This window comes from Aythya marila (assembly GCF_965140915.1).
Source record: "Aythya marila genome assembly, chromosome: 1".
NCBI classification, from domain to species: domain Eukaryota; kingdom Metazoa; phylum Chordata; class Aves; order Anseriformes; family Anatidae; genus Aythya; species Aythya marila.
Window position 1 is genome coordinate 148,890,619 of NC_139042.1, and position 13,320 is coordinate 148,903,938.

The following is a 13,320-nucleotide window of genomic DNA, read 5'->3' on the forward strand; positions in this document are numbered from 1 at the left end:
AGTCCCTCTATGGCATCTCATGTGAAAGATTTGTTGAGTGTGAACAAGGCAAACCCCCAGTGGCTTGGCTAACATCCAGAAAGAATGTTGTTGTTTTTAAACAAAAATAGAAATATTGCTGTGAGGTGGAACCCAAGCTGAACCACAGATGCAGTCTGAGCCAGTCCTGTTTCAAGAACCAGAACTGAACCTGGGCCATTACTTCAAAGTCTTGTTGAACTGGAACTGAATTTGTGTTTGAGTCACAGATGACTGAAACATTTACTGTGTAGCCCTGTAGGCTCGTAAACACACTGCTGGTAACAAGCTGGAGGCTCTGTATTAAGCTAACAACAGAGGTCTTGGGTTGAAGGTTATTAGGCTGGCTTGGACTTTTTTTTTTTAGCTGTAATAGCAATTGTCTAATGACCATGTAGCTATTACCTAATTTGTTTTAGTTTAGCTCAATTCTGAATAATTGTGTGCTATAATGCCCACTGTTAATAATTTCTGTATAGGCAGGAATACCACGTAGTTGTGCTGTATAGAGTGAACTAAGTCTGGCCCTAAAGTAATAATGAAACATAAAGAACTACTGTCATGGGCTGATAACAGGCCTTAAAGGCATGAGCATAGGATGATGCTGTGGTCCCTGGGCTATCAGGCTATTAGCAACTCTCCAACTCCCCACTGGTCAGTTACTCATAGTAACTTAAGAGCTGAGGAAAAAAAAATAAAGACCTACAATAATATTTATCATACATTTGTAAAGTCAGAAGTAAAACATATTTTCAGAACAATGTAGAAAAAGATATAAAGAATATTAGAGAACATAAAAATGGCCCTGAACACACCTTGGACTCAGGAGGAAGAAACAAAGCATCAAGAACATCAACACCTTCCTCCTCCTCAGAAAAGAGAGACAGAAACTATTTTCATTAGTATCACAGCTCTGCCCTGAAGACCTCAAAAAATGCTGATTACTTGACAACTCCACCCACCACCACCAGACTGAAACCATTGACTTTAGGACACAAAAGAAAGTGTAAGGGTGGGCATAAATTCAGTAGAAAAGGAGAATATACTGGGAGATTATTTTTTATAACAAATTTTAACTATAGCAATGTTAAAGAGACTTTTTATCTGTTAATTAGCTTTGAACCTATGTGTTACTATCAGTGCAATTGGACTTATTTTATTGGACGTATTTTTATACGTATTTTGGTTATACTGATGAAACTCAATTAGGATAAGCAGAAATTCTTGGCTTCATATAAAAGGCATGTTCCTTTCATTCCCCATAACAAAATTTTTAGTGTAACAACTGCTAAGTCTCTTTGAGCACTGAAGAATTTATTATAAAGCCTCTCAAAACAATACCTGTCAACTCAATACCTGTTATGACAATGGGTTCCATTGTGTTTGCAGAGGTCGAGAAATTGCATCATATATGGAATGACTGGATTACCTTAGCTTTTCTTTTGCATCTTTAAAACTTTCAGCAACAAAGTAGACAGGCTGGAACTCAGTAACAGGGTACTTCTGCACAGCAGTCTTCTCCAGGACAAGAGGCTGAATCTCAGGTTTACTTGATAAACAGTACTATGAGCAAAAGGGTAAGAAGTTTGTTTCAGTTTAAAAGTGCTTTAATTTGCTGTGAAAGAAAGATAGAGCTACTGCATACCACCCAGTTTCTCAGAGGGAAGACTTGCTGCTGTGGAATACCAATGACACAGTGACTTACTAGGAAAGAAGCAGCTATGAGCCCTTTGTCTATAAATACACTGACACATCTATTAGGTAGAGCACTTCAGTGAACTATGACATTATATGCTACTTGTGAGCCCAAAGTGTGAAGGAAAATAAGGGTTTGAACATATGTGGAAGAGAAAATTGAGCAATTATAAAAACTCAGTTATGAACAATGTCTCATCTTCAAAATGTTTTATAGAACACACCTGTAGCTCCCCAAATGAAGACAGCAGCCCTGCACCATATGCCTTTAGTGAATCGCCTTCCTTACATAGTCCAAACTCCACTGTAAACCAATAAACCTAGAAAGAAATTTAGAGAGAAGCATATGATTCCTTGATCAAAATGGGCAGGGACGCATCATTGATTTGAATGCATTTAGAATTTGCTTTTCTGTTTCAAATATTGCAGTGTGTCAAGTATCAACTGCATTAATACAATAAACATCCTCACAGACTGAAATTCTTCTTCTGGAAGGGCCACGGTGCAAATTGAGCTTCCTGACAAATGCAATTGTGTTTTACTGTGCTTACATTTGTCAGCAGAGCAGAGATAATGAAACTATAGCAATAAAATTTCATTTGGTCTGGCCAACTCAGTTAAGTTTGAACCTTTGATTATATAAATTTGTTTCCTGTTTTACACAGAGGCATCTAGCTGCAGCAGCACAGAGGGAATGAGCTGTTAGTGCAATAGAAGACATCATTGTGTGGCCTACCTTGACTTTTTGGTCTGCTACTATGTGTTTGGATACAAGGATATGTGCCCTGCCTCAGAAAAACTACCTCATCTATCAGAAACAGCAAAGATGCTGCAGTACTCTGCCAGGTGAGCTGGCACTGGGGACACTAATCTCATAGGCTAATGAGATCACTAATCTCATCTAGATTGTTAGATCACTAATCTCATCTCTCTCTCTCCTGATTTTCATTTGGAGTCGCAGAGTAGGATTCAGGTAAAGCATTAATTTATCTGCCCAGCAGGGCAGAAGAAAAGGAACACTAGCAGGTAGAACAGCTAAGGAGGCTGTCTCCCAAAATTCACTGGGGGCATGTAGTAACATGTAATCTCCTCTTGCCTAATATGTTTGTGCTGGAGGAAGTCTTGTCTGGCCCTCTGTGTTTAATCACAACTGTCACTTTGAATAAGTGGTGCCAAAATTATTTTTCTTTAATGTAACTGTTTCAGGGTGGGGTTTTCCAATTATGGACTTCACTCTGTTCCCATTCAACTCTATGGGAGTTCTATCAGTGACTTCAGTGGCAGCAGAATTAAACAACACAGGGTGCTTTGGAAAACTGGGCCCTCATTTATTAAATTACCGTAGCAAGTTTCTCGATGAAATCATCTGGAGCTCCCAGAGATGCCAGTCCAATTTCCTGTAACAATAAACCATTATTCTTCAAGCCATTTATTGCAAACATTCTTCCTGTCTTGTCTTATGTAATTTCTCACATTTTAAATGTTACCATCACTTATTACCACACACAAATGTTTACAGGACATATTCCTATCGTGCAACATCAATTTTAAACCAGAACTCTCTCCAGAAATGAACAAAAGGGTCCTGCCTAAATGTCATTTACAAGGCATAGTTCTTTGTGCTTGGTACAAAAGCCATTGAAGTCAAATAAAATTCTCCTTTTGCTTTGACAGACTTTTGAACAAGCCCACAATGCACACCCAAGAGAATGATACAGTCAAAAGAAGATAAATCAATCACATCCATACTGCTTAAATATTTATTTTTGCTTTGATGGGTCTGGATTGCAGGAGGTTTCTTGCAGTCTTGAAAGACATGTTTGTTTATTTGTGTTTTTTTCCTGAATGACAGGGCATGATTTGAAAGAGCTCATTCATACCTTGGGAGGTAATAGAAACTTTCCCAGGAGGCATGCTATAGCTGGATTCAGAAGCTACATGAGACTGTATATAACCAGGTACCTTTCTCAGTTTGCTCCCGTGAGGACTGCACAATGTAAAATCAGAGCCCCCACCCCCAGTACCCTTTCCCAAACCAAAAGCATTAGTGCAGCTATTGTCAAATATGTCAAATCCCAATAAGCCAAAGTGCAGTAGGGCCTATTTTGAAGGAATCCCTGGTCCTGGGGAAATGCAGAGCCCGCAGTCAATACTGAGTGCTAATAGCTACAGCAGGTTAATTTCTGTTTTGTGAGCAGGTTGTTACATAAAGGCTATGTCCCTTTCTTTCCCTTCTTCCGTACTTCCATCTTTCTGTCCTTCTTGACCTCCCATCCTTCTATCCTCAATCCTTCTTTCTGTCTTTATTTCTGTCTCTCTTTGTCTTTCTCTTCCTTCTTTTCTTCCTTCCTTCCTTCCTTCCTTCCTTCCTTCCTTCCTTCCTTCCTGTCTGTCTGTCTGTCTGTTTTTTCTTGTTTTTCTGGTAAGATGCAGCCTAAATTTACTCCTTCCCTGAGGTTTGGCTTCTTTTCCAGAGACATTAACACTAGCAAAGAGAAAGCTCTTCTCCAGCCGTCTCACACATTTGCAAATGGGACAGTTCCTCACTTGACATCCTCTGTGATAGACTTCTCTGTGACTTCAACAGAAAAATAAGTAAATAAATAAATAAAAATTCTTCACCTTCCCTAACGTTTGGGCTACAAGATGGTGCAATAACTCATTTGAATCATGAGCCATTTAACTTTCCCCAGAAGGATCAACATCTACAGAGAAGGTTTTAGATGAATTCTTTACAAAGGATTTGCCTGTAAAAAACAACCCACACAAGACAAACGTTTGGCGTATAGGTACATAAGTTCACACATGTGACTTGTGTCTAGATTTCAAGCAGTAAATAAATCCTGATTCACAGCCTTCATGACATCAGCTGTTGTCATAAATGCAGCAATGCTCTCCCCTATGTTCCGGTTTGTTTCTTTACTACTCTTAGGAAGCTACCAACTGCAAACATACAGCATTTGAATGGAATAGAAACATTAAGGTTGGAAAAGACTTCCAAGATCATCTGGTCCAACCATCCTCCTACAACCAATATCACCCACTAAATCATGTCCCTAAGCACCAAGTCCAACCTTTCCTTGAACACCCCCAGGGACAGTGACACCACCACTTCTTTGGTTAACCCGTTCCAATGCCTGACTGCTCTTCTGAGAAGAAATGTCTCCTAATTTCCAACCTAAACCTCCCCTGGTGCAACTTGAGGCCATTCCCTGTAGTCCTATCTCTAGTTACCCGTGAGAACAGGCCAACCCTCAGCCCCCCACACCTTCCTTTCAGGTAGTTGTAGAGAGCAATAAGGTCTGCCCTGAGCCTCCTCTTCTCCAGACTAAACAACCCCGGTTCCCTCAGCCACTCCTCACAGGACTTGTGTTCCAGACCCTTCACCAACTTCATAGCCCTTCTCTGGATGTGCTCCAGGGCCTCAGTGTCCTTCTTGTACTGAGGGGCCCAAAGCTGAACACAGTACTCAGGGTGAGGCCTCACCAGAGCAGAGTACAGGGGGAATATCACTTCCCTGGTCCTACTGGCTGCACTATTCCTGATACAAGCCAGGATGCCATTGGCCTTCTTGGCCACCTGGGCACACTGCTGGCTCATGTTCAGGTGAGCATTGACCAACATCCCCAGATCCTTTTCCTTTGCACAGATTTCCAGCCACTCTGGCCCAAGTCTGTAGTGCTGCATAGGTTGTTGTGGCCAAACAGCAGGACCTGGCACTCAGCCATGTTGAACCTCATCCCATTGACCTCTGCCCATCAACCCATCTAGTTTAGGTTCCTCTGCAGGTCCTTCCTACCCTCCAGCAGATCAACACTTCCTCACTTCCCTACAGCTTGGTGTTGTCTGCAGATTTATTGAGGGTGCACTCAATTCCCTCATACAAATCAACAGTAAAGATATTAAAGAGGATGGGCCCCAAAACCACCCCCTGGGGAACACCAATGGTGACTGGTCATCAGCTGGATTTAACTCCATTCATCACCACTCTCTGGAATACCTATCCATGACAATCTCAGATGACAAAACAGAAAGGAAAATAGCTAATACCATCTGCTATTTGGAAAAGGAGACTCAGTTGACCTCAGTCATTCTTAAACAATAAGCTTAAAGGTGAATTCCCTCCACACCATCCCATCCCTTGTAGCTCTTATTTCATCCTCTGAATTGCCTCAGCTCTGGTGTGTTCAGTTATAAAAATGGCATAACTGCTGAATAACTTACCTGAGAAAACTGAGCAAAACTGGGGTCAGCAAAAAGAGGCACATGTCCTAGCAGCTCATGGCAAATATCACTGCAGGAAAACATGACATCTGAATAACTTTAATTTAGGCAAAGTCCAGCCCTAGAGTCCACGTATAGTCAGGAGTGCAGGGCATGCACTCCTATCAGCAAATAATGCTCAGAACTCATGGGCAAACATTTTTGCTCTAACTTGACTCTTGTGAGGTCAAGGTTTGCACTCTCAAGGCTTTTTAGAGGTTTTATCCTCACAGATGCCTCAGAGGAAGGATGGTGTATTATTTGTTTTCCTTTTGGAAGAAAACTGTCCTTTCAACTGTTCAGGAAGATATCATCCCACCAAAGGAAATGTGCTTTTCAATCTCAAGGGCAGGAAATAGCTCTAAATGCAGTTCAGGCAACTAAGACAACTCACCATAGTGTCAACATACACCTCAGGAGCTCAACCCCAGCCCCTGTTCAGGTCCAGAGCCTCACACTAAGAGATGGGAACTCACTTTTCCTGGGGTAGGACTCTTTTCACTACAAGTTGAAGTTGGCAGCTGAACAGGTGTGTTTGGGGAAGAGCTCACCTAGGGACTGCTAGAGTTTTCAAAGACCCTGAAGCAGTTTAGTGAGACAGAAAGGCAAGATGGATGAGACGCTCCCAGGAAGGCAAGGTCTGTGGAAGACTTCTATAGGGCAGATTTGAAGAGCAGATATTCTTGAAGAGCAGACTTTCAAGGAGATGTATGCCCAGGAGAACAGCCCAGTCAATAAGAATTAAACTGGGGATTTGAGAGGCGAGGGACTCAGAGGGAAAGATGTAAGCCACACTGTGAAAGATGTCATTCACTGGACCTTTCTGGAGACAGTGCAAGACTTGCAGGCACTGCATAACAGCAGGGGCTGTGGTAAGGCTTTCCACTCTGCAGTCAGTCCCTATTTGCCTGGGCGTTTCGTGAGGAGAGGAGAGCAAGGCAGATTTCAGTGTGGCTTTGTACAGGATGGGAATAGGTTGAAGAGACACAAACAGAAAAATCGGAAGAAAAAGGAGTGGAAAAATGGAGGGGAAAGGGAGACTGTGGGAAGAAGTAGAGAGAAAAGAAATATTATAGATGGGGAGGAAGAATTGCAATAATATAAAGCAGAGGAAGAAGATAACTTTTTTTTTCTTTTTTTTTTTTTTTAATAACAAGTGGAGAAGGACGGGGACAGACAGAAATATTACAATATAAAACCAAAAAAGAGAAGGGGTCACTGATCTGGGCTTCCCCTATCTTGCTGCCAGAAGCTTGCTTGCAACATGTTGAGTCATTCCTGCACTAGATTTCACACCACTGCTTTGGGTGTTAATAGCTAAGTTAAATGCTTTTGTATGCTGCTCTCCCGCCTCCCAGCCACCACACAAGCATGTCTTCAGTTAGTAGAACTGTCTGATCAATCCCAGAAGAACTTGCAGAAGAGGATACAGCTTACTAAAAAGACTAGAAATCTTCCAAAAATGTTTTCAGAAGAGTGCAGTCGCTTGGCTGCTTTCCATTAACTGTTCCCAAGAGTGCTCTGGAGTCCCACATGGTTATTATCAGTTGGCCTGACCCTATTGCTAGTCTGCTATGACTTTATGTACTTTCTGTGCCAAAGTACTTACGGCTCTGGTGTGTACATAGGTTTTGATGCATGGCGAATATACTGTGTAGAGTGAAATACTCGGAATGCCAAACCAGCCAAGAAATCCCGAGAGGAGAGCAAGCCTGCAACAGGACGCAGGCGAAATCCAGTGCAGGCTGAAGAGACAGAAAGGTGGCATGTTAAAAGCAGCTGCTGTACTTGATTTATCCTTATCTGGACTCCTCACAGTAGAAGAAAGTTAATTGTTTTCTTTGCCCTCACTATGTTTTCTATGCCCTCACTATATGAATTGAGTTTAGTTGTGAAAGAGCAGGGAATTTTCTACCCATGTGTACCAGCATCATAGTACCTGAACATCCATACCAAGGTATTTCTGAAAGTTTTCAAGAGGGACCTGAGGCACAGGCTAAAGAATGTGCCCAAGTGCTCACACAAAGCCTACAATTGAGCAGATACTGCTTGTCCATCTGTGAAAACACCATCCCAACTGACAGAAGAGGCATGCTTATATATATATATATATATTTATATATATATATACACACATGTATACATGTGTTTTGTTTGTTTGTTTGTTTGTTTGTTTTATATGCTTCAAACTTACTCTGCAAGAATTTTGAAATATCTTCAAGCTGGGGAATGTTATCCTCCCGGTAGCCACAGTACTTCTCTAGCAGTGGGAACACATGGTTATGTTCATAACAAGCATGAGTTGGATAGAGACTCTTCAGCTCCCTGAAGACGGTGCCCCATGTTTTCTTTTCTTCTTCTGTGTAGGTGACTCGAGGAATAGGTTGGCCACTGAAAACAAATATGGATATTCTCCATAGGAGTGACAGAAAAAGTGTCCTATGCCACCAGCATCATACTCAGGAGCTCTACATGGGCTGGTCAGGAGCTGCTGGTGCAGGAAGGGAGATGCCTTTTCTTTGACATGGAGGTGCAAAAGGAGTCTCACTTGCCCCTAGGCACTGACTGAGAAGAACTCTACCAACCTCAGGTGCGATACTGGCCTTTAGCGAACCCTTGCATTACTGTGATACAAATAAATTAGTGCTTATTTGTCTTATCAAGACATTCTTCTAAAAATATTCTCTGGCTGATGGTTTCAATTTCTTTCCATTTCTAACCATGGAACAGCTGTTGTATTTCTTGCTCTAATGCACACTATATTAATTGTCTTTGTTACAACAGGGAAACCACCAGCTCCAGAAAAGTCTGTTTCATGGCAGTCAGAGAAATTCTGAGCTGTGCTTTATGCTGCAACAGATGCAGACTTCAGCCAGTTTGACTCTTTTTTTTTTTTTTTTTTTTTTTTAATTGTAATGAGTAATTTTGTGTCAAATCCCACCCTCAGGCCTCCATGTACTTAGCTCATGTTGAAGCTAGCACGAATTAGACAATCCCAAGCAATGTGTTTTGGCCTCCTGTGAATAGTCAATTTCTTAGCAATAATGATAGGGCCATAGGTGAATCCAACAGCTTTGAAAAATCAAAGGGTTTTAAGTAACTTAATAGGGTTAACATCACTGCTGGAATAATGCCGGAGCTTTCCAAGCCCCAGAGACCCATTGTTAAACTATCGATGACACCCTACCATCTCCCACCCCCTCATTTTCCCCTTGAGCCTCAGGGCAGCTCCTCTGGAGTACCATAATTTTCTGCATCTCTGTATCAGCCCTTCTTTGATTTGTGGAGCTTTAAACATCACATTGAATTACGAGGATTGCTTGGGGATTTTTGTTCCTATAACACTCCTAAGTAATCCTAAGTAATCCTCAGCCACCTTCCAGAGCTACAGGGGAAAATTATTGGCTTAAAAACTTTTCAAATTTCAATTAAAAAATTGCAAGAATAAACAGGGCCAGAAGCTAAGGAAGGCAAGAAGAAGGCAAAAAGAAAGAAGGCAAAAGAGCAAAGGCAGAGAGGAGCAAAGAAAGCAGAGAGACACAAACAGGAGGACAAAAGAAGTGCAAAAGAGGGGGGACACAGAAGAAGATTAAATTGATAAGGAGAAGTGTGAAAAAAACTGACCACAGACCTACCTCACCTTTGTAGCTGACTTCACAAGCTATGCATTTTGCTTTTTCAGATACTTTCCATAATGCCTCATAGTTTTGATTGTCCCTCTCTTCCTGCCCAGTTCTCTGTGCCCCTGTCTCTCCCTTGCAAGAGACACTCCCTTGGCCTCTGCTCGCCTGCTGCAGACCCTGTAAGTCATCTGCCATGTGTAGCACCCAGGGCAAGAACATTACCCATTTGGTTCTTCCTGAATCAGCATCCAAAGTCACTGAATACATGTACTTTCTTTCCACAAGACCCAAAAGCCCAAATGTGGGCTTTCACACTCTGTTCATTACTCTGTTACTGAAAGACCTTATTGAAAAGTCCAAGAACTTCACAGAGGTCCAAGCCTGTGTAGCCTTCAATGCGTCTGAGGATCTGGATATCAGACTAAATATTAAGTAGTTGTATCTTGGAATATAATGGTTTCATCTTCCTAAGCTGGTTTGCTGGTTTCAGGTTGAATACTGGAGGGGGGGTGGTTTAGAAGATGTGGGTATTATCTTATTTTTGTTTTATTTCTCTAGGATTTAACTAAAGCCTACAAACTAGAGACTAGAATTTGCTATCTGTTAAGCAGGAAAGGTAAATGTTCTATGGGATACATATAAGTGGAAACTAGAACCATTCATATTTGGCCACAAAGCCTTATCCAATTTTTTGAGCCACAAAATGGGCTCCTGACTTTTTTCACCTGACTTTTTTCACTTTGCATCAATCAGACCAATTTTGTCTCATTTTATGAGCATTATGAGCTTTTTGGCTCAGAGACTATCTTTTCATCACAGTCCTGTGCGAAGTGGATCCCTAAATGTACAACATATGTTACCTTATCCTTTGCAATCACAATTTTTACCAGTCTCAGCAAGAGTCAGGCCCAGTATTACTGATGTAAATGTGTGAGTGGCTCTGGGAGCAGAATTTTATCTCCTCCAGATTTGATCACTGAAAGCAATCAAGCAAGCCTGTTCTAAATGAATTTATCATCTCTATTCATTTATTTTTCTTGGGAAATGAGAGCCCAAATTGCTGATTGCAGCTGGGTCAGACATGATAAAAGTAGAGTATCAGGCACTGGATTAGCATCAGAACCATAAGTTATTCATTATTTTAATAGTGCATGCAGCTCCTGCTTTAATGTAAATGATAGGCACTCCTCCCCCAGTCCCAGTTTAATGGGGAGGATACCAGAAGCAGCTTTATTCAATGCTCAGGTCTTTGTAGTAGCAACTGAGTCTGCTGCTCAATTAGACAACAAAGCCAGGAGAAGAGGGGTGTTGTGGGGAAAGAGGGGAGGCAACGTTCTCATCTGAACGTGTGCCTGCAACAATTTACTTTTGTTTTACTGCTATTTGGGGATAAATACATGAACAGGAAGATTTAAACACATGCCAGAGAAAAGCCAGCAGCAGGAGGATGCTTGTGGAAAAACAGGGACTGCCAGCAGGACATGAGCCCCAGGAGAGAGCAGGAGATATAGGCTAGCTTTTTGCCCACACACTGAGCACTCACTGTCTGTAGTTGTAGGCGATATCTGCAAACTCCTTCCTCCGGGCCCGGTACACAGGATCTTTGAACCCCTAAAGAGAAACAGTGACATTCATTCCCCGTGTAAGTGCAGGTGGTAAACAGCCTTCCTCCTGCTGAGCACCCTTGGGCATGGCTGGTCCAAGGGAGCAGCAAGCTGCCTGGGGAGCGACAGAAATGTAGCAGGAGGTGTGGGAAGCTGCCTCCATCCTGCCTGGCTCCCCTACACCTGGCTTGCAAAGGGCACTGCTCCTTCCCTGTCTGCGGGGCAGCTGTTCAGCTGCAGCCTCCCAGCCCTTCTCACCCTCAAGCCCTTTTGTTTTGTCATTTCCAATTGCTACGAAAAAGGGAAACACTCTCCTTTACAACACAGGCAGGGTGCTACCACAAGAGCAATGCACCATATAAACAGCCCTCAGATAAAGACGCCCTTCTGGTTTGTCATGAAACTTGTCGCAGTTGCCAGCACAGCTTGGCTGGTCTAAAGAAGCAGAGCTAAACCATATTAGAAACACACTCATCAGTTCAGGCAGACCTTTTAGGTATTTTTTTCAGCATGAACAATATTTCAAGGTGCTTGTTTTCAAAATGTTAGAAGAATGGTAAGCACCTAGCTAACCAAAAAGCCCTATTAGTGCTACAAAATCAATCATTTGAAGGGGAAATGATTACTATAGAGAATGTGTAATAGATTTTGTGGTTGTCAGTTTGACCTCTGCAGCTAATTATCTGTATTACCAGAGATAAGAAATATAATCTGTAAATCTTCTCCTGGAATAACCATTCTCCTGTCCCAATGTGCCATTTAGTATAGGTTCCTCAGGGCTAGGAGTGTCTTCACCACCTAAAGTAGAGAAATGTCCTTCCCAGATAGAAGACAAATAGCAAATAGAAGGCAAAGCAAATAGCAACAACTCCGTGGGCACCGCTTCAGTTCATGAATGCACCTCAGAGGTGCATGGCACAACAGGACTGATTGGCCACGAAACACAACCAGGTACAGGAGATAGCTAAAGCACAGTGCAGATCAAAGAGTGCTAGGCAAACAAAGGCAGCCAATAGCCTAAAAAAAAGCACTGTCCTGGATTAACCTGGTATTTGTGGTTAAATCCCAACACAGGCTCTTTTAATTTATTTCTTTCTGCACACTATGTGCTGTCTTGCCTATTTACCCCAGCACTTGGGCTTCTTTTTAAGGTAACCTGGATAAAACTGCTCACAAAATAATTCTAGGAACTGAAGCAGAGATGCTTTATTCCTTTTCATATCTGTATATATTATTTTTTTCAAATACAGTCTTGGTCTATTCCCACATGACACACAAGGGGGCCATTGACTCAGTGTATCTCCTTTCATTCTGCCTTTCATACGACTGCACTGAATATCATGAATCATTGTATATGATACATAACACATCTTGAATTAAGCAATAGGTAGTGAATGACTAATCACCTCATCTCAATTAAACTAATAGCAGCAATTTTTGTTGCGCTGCATGTAATTTATTTATAATCATCCTATCTCAATTAAACTAATAGCAGCAATTTCTGTTGCTCTGCGTGGAACTCGGTGTGTTTTGACAAATGAAAATAAGTTGGTGTTTGCTTGGAGAGGGAGTAGAAGCAGCAAGTATTCTTGTATTTGGAAGAGCTGAAAAACCACTGAAGTAATTTTTTTTTATCAACTAGGCCAGCAAACAAAACTATCTGACACTACCATTTAAACCACAAACTTTTTGAAACAGTGACTTTTCCTTTTGTTCTTTCTCACCATACAAAAATCATGACAGATTTAACAACCACATAACAATGCACAAGCTCGATAGTTACCAACCACGAAAAAGCACTCTTCCTATCTCCAGGATATAATATGCTGCTCCTGAAGTTTTTGTTACTAGTGATTCACTGAGTCTGAAGTCACCATCAGAGCCATGCGGGAAAACCAGAAGTGTTCCTGTGGTGGCCTTGTACTCTGTGATGTCTGTGACTCTTCATGTCTATTAGTATTTGTTTAAATTAAAGCAACTTTTGGTCTGCTCAACTTCGTAGCAGGGATTGGGCTGATTCTAACCCTAGAAATGTGGTACCTTTCTTGTCCAAAAGCCTGAGACTTAGTCGGCTATATTTGTCTTAAGGAAGAGCAAACGTAAATCAGAAGAACATC

At 41.7% G+C, this 13,320-nt stretch overlaps 1 protein-coding gene across 1 annotated transcript in view; it reads right to left on the bottom strand.

The window, feature by feature from the left end:
• LOC309878259 (phenylalanine-4-hydroxylase-like) overlaps nt 1-13,320 on the bottom strand; it is a 40,513-nt gene that overhangs the window by 6,354 nt on the left and 20,839 nt on the right. The window contains exons 5-11 of the mRNA XM_082760541.1: nt 11,143-11,210; nt 8,171-8,367; nt 7,586-7,721; nt 5,938-6,007; nt 3,054-3,110; nt 1,938-2,033; nt 1,448-1,581 (exon numbers count right to left, since the gene is read on the bottom strand). Coding sequence (XP_082616667.1) covers nt 1,448-1,581; nt 1,938-2,033; nt 3,054-3,110; nt 5,938-6,007; nt 7,586-7,721; nt 8,171-8,367; nt 11,143-11,210 — 758 coding nt within the window. The remainder of the gene's footprint in view (nt 1-1,447; nt 1,582-1,937; nt 2,034-3,053; nt 3,111-5,937; nt 6,008-7,585; nt 7,722-8,170; nt 8,368-11,142; nt 11,211-13,320) is intronic.